Source organism: Anopheles bellator, unplaced genomic scaffold (genome assembly GCF_943735745.2).
Source record: "Anopheles bellator unplaced genomic scaffold, idAnoBellAS_SP24_06.2 scaffold01069_ctg1, whole genome shotgun sequence".
NCBI classification, from domain to species: Eukaryota; Metazoa; Arthropoda; class Insecta; order Diptera; family Culicidae; genus Anopheles; species Anopheles bellator.
The window spans coordinates 1-3,480 of record NW_026685192.1 but is presented as its reverse complement, the minus strand read 5'-3'; the positions used below and the strand labels follow the sequence as shown (position 1 = coordinate 3,480).

The 3,480-nt window shown below is 54.2% G+C and overlaps 1 protein-coding gene across 1 annotated transcript; it reads left to right on the top strand.

The window, feature by feature from the left end:
* Positions 1 to 84: 84 nt before the first annotated feature.
* LOC131214478 (ribonuclease 3-like) lies at positions 85 to 3,357 on the top strand (the record flags this gene model as incomplete). Its single annotated transcript, XM_058208847.1, has 2 exons — positions 85 to 364; positions 440 to 3,357. Coding segments are annotated over 2 exons (3,198 nt in total), but the record flags the coding sequence as incomplete, so codon positions are not given.
* Positions 3,358 to 3,480: the final 123 nt, after the last annotated feature.

Below are 3,480 nucleotides of genomic sequence, written 5' to 3'. Positions count from 1 at the left end.
TATCGCCCAAGCCCCACCACTCTTCCAAGCGCAAAAGCAAAAAATGCACTCAAAAATCTGATAAGCGCTCTTCGTCTTCGTCAGAAGCATCAGACACATCGGGATCGTCGGACGAGAACGAGCTGGACTGGTCGGACGAGAACGAGTGCAACATGGCTGCGCTGGAAGCGAAGATAAAGCACCCACTGCGCCTACACGCCGACTTGTGGCACAACGATCCCGGTGAGATGAACGATGGACCACTATGCCGCTGTTCAGCACGTTCTCAGCGTACCGGAATCCGGCATGGAAAGTACCCGGGTGAGGCAGGGTTTCCGCAGTGCACGCAGCAATCAAATAACGCGAACAAACTGCACCATTACCGGTAAGCATTCGAAGAAAAAACTCGTCCTTCATTGTTCTCGCGCCACATTTGTTAATGTTTTTATTGCCTTTGCAGCATTACGATCTCACCACCGACGAACTTTCTCACCAAAACACCCACCATCATCAAGCATGACCAGCACGAGTTCCTGTTCGAAGGGTTTTCGCTTCTGGCGCACGAGCCCATCGGCGAACTGCCTACCTGTAAGGTGATTCGTTTCAACATCGAGTACACCATCCTCTACCTAGAGGAACCGATGCCGGAAAACTTCACTATTCGTGAGCTCGACCTGTTCGAACGCTTTCTGTTCCGTGAGCTTCTCGAGCTGGTCGATTTTAGTGTGCAGCCGTCTGGACCGGAAGACGCAGATAGCTCCTGTCCTTGTTATCACTTTTTGCCGCGTTTCGTGCGTGATCTGCCCGACAACGGCAAAGAAGTGCTTGCAATGGCTGAGGTGCTACGATACCTACTCGACAACTCTGGCCCATTGGTCCAGCCGGAATTGCTCGGTGAGATGATGACGATGGGGCAGGGCGAATGGCAGGACTATGTTGACTGTCTGAAGGGCATGGTGGTAACGAACCCGGGCATGAAACCATGCTCCGTCCGCGTAGATCAGCTCGATCGCAACATCAGCGATGTGCCGGAGGCAGCATCCGCTCTCGACGCTAACGGGCTCGTGCATCCGGTGATCGTCCACTTCGGAATACGCCCGCCACAGCTCAGCTACGCGGGTAACTCCGAGTACCAGAAAGCGTGGCGGGAGTACATAAAAAACCGCCACCTCGTGGCGAACATGTCGAAACCATCGTTTGATGACAAGCGTAAGTTGGAGGCGAAGGAAAACCGACTGCTGGAGATGCGCATGCAGGGACGCATGAAGCGTAACATTACGATCGCGGTGAGCGCTCGATCATTTCACCGGACTGGCATCATGTGCGACATGGTGCAGTATGCCATGCTGATACCGGTGCTAACCGGCCACCTTCGCTTCCATCGAGCACTCGACGTGCTGGAACGGGTCATCGATTACAAATTTACGAACCGTTATACGCTCCAGCTCGCCCTTACACATCCGTCGTACAAGGAGAATTTTGGCACCAACCCGGACCACGCGCGTAACAGCCTTACGAACTGTGGTATTCGCCAGCCGGAGTATGGTGACCGTAAGATCCACTATATGAACACTCGCAAGCGTGGCATCAACACACTGATCAGCATAATGTCGCGTTGCGACAAGGAGTGTGAGACCGATAGTAACATTACCCACAACGAGCGGCTTGAGTTTCTTGGTGACGCAGTTGTCGAATTCATTACCTCGATTCATCTGTTTCACATGTTTCCCGATCTGGAGGAAGGCGGACTGGCGACCTACCGTGCAGCGATTGTGCAGAACCAGCATCTGGCGGTATTGGCCAAGAAGCTCCAATTGGAGGAGTTTATGCTGTACGCTCATGGGTCGGACCTGTGCCATGAGCTCGAGTTACGCCATGCGCTTGCCAACTGCTTCGAGGCGCTGATGGGTGCTCTGTTGCTCGACGGTGGCATCGAAGTGGCTGACCGTGTGTTCGCTTACGCCCTGTATGGGAAGGACGATCCCGCCCTGCACAGCGTCTGGGTAAACTATCCACCGCATCCGCTGCAGGAACAGGAACCGGATGGCGACCGCCATCACATTGAGTCGTTTGAGATGCTCAAAATGCTGACGCGATTCGAAGACTCGATTGGTGTGAAATTCAGACACATCCGGCTATTGGCTCGCGCTTTCACTGATCGTTCCATGGGATTCACCAATTTGACCCTTGGCTCGAACCAGCGGCTTGAGTTTTTCGGCGACACGGTTCTGCAATTGATATGTTCCGAGTATCTTTACCGACACTTTCCCGAGCACCACGAGGGTCACTTGTCGCTGCTGCGAAGCTCTCTGGTTAACAATCGAACGCAGGCGGTCGTGTGCGACGATCTGGGCATGACTCAGTACGCGGTATATTCGAACCCGAAGGCGGAGCTCAAAACAAAGGATCGGGCGGATCTGCTCGAGGCGTTCCTGGGAGCGATGTACGTTGATCGCGGGCTGAAGTACTGCGAAGTCTTCTGTCAGGTATGTCTGTTCCCGCGGCTGCAGGACTTTATTATGAACCAAGACTGGAATGATCCGAAGTCGAAGTTGCAGCAGTGCTGTCTCACGCTGCGTACCATGGATGGAGGCGAACCGGACATACCGGTATACAAAGTAATCGAGTGTACCGGACCGACGAACACGCGCGTCTACTCGGTGGCGGTATACTTTCGCGGCACGCGACTGGCCTGCGCAAATGGTCACAGCATCCAGCAGGCTGAAATGAACGCCGCGCAGGAAGCGCTTGAAAAGTCGAAAGATCTGTTCCCGCAGCTGGATCACCAAAAGCGTGTGATCGCGCAGAGCCTGAAGCGCCAGAAGGTGCCTCAACCAGGCCGATCGACCGGTGGAGATCGTGGCTGTTCCACGAGTGGGACGATGAGCAGCGAGCAGGACGTCGGGACGGATGGTGGGGAAAAGCAGAAACGAGCTGTATCCCATAGTAGTGCCGTTGCCTACGATGAGCCGGTCGCAACAGGCACGTCACCGGTAAACCGTGCTAACGAAACATGCAAAAAGGCCAGTACCATTTTTGCTCCTCCCGACGCGGAACGTCTACCCAAGCAATACCAAATAAATCGGTCCACCCAGTCCGATAGCAGCGACAGTAGTTCAGACGATAGTTCCAGCCGCATTGGTAGTCCGATTGAATTTGAAAGCGCGAAACGACGACGATCCACCGATTTGGTTGACATTGAGCGCGACCAATGCGACGGAAAGCTGGAACCGTCAAGTACACAGAAGGGTGAGCAGCCCGGAGCCAAAGATCACACAAAATCAGCTGTGAGTACCGACGGCTGCAGCTCTGTTTCGGACGATTCGGAATTTGGCCTGGAAGATATTTCCGACTCGGAAGAGCAGTCCGACCAGATATGTGTGGCTGCAACAGACAACCCTCATCTCTCGCCTCAGCCGTGTTCGAGCTACCGTTACGATCCTCGCACTTCGGTTAACGATTTCGCCATCGAGGGAACAGATCCTTTGTCATCCGACACGG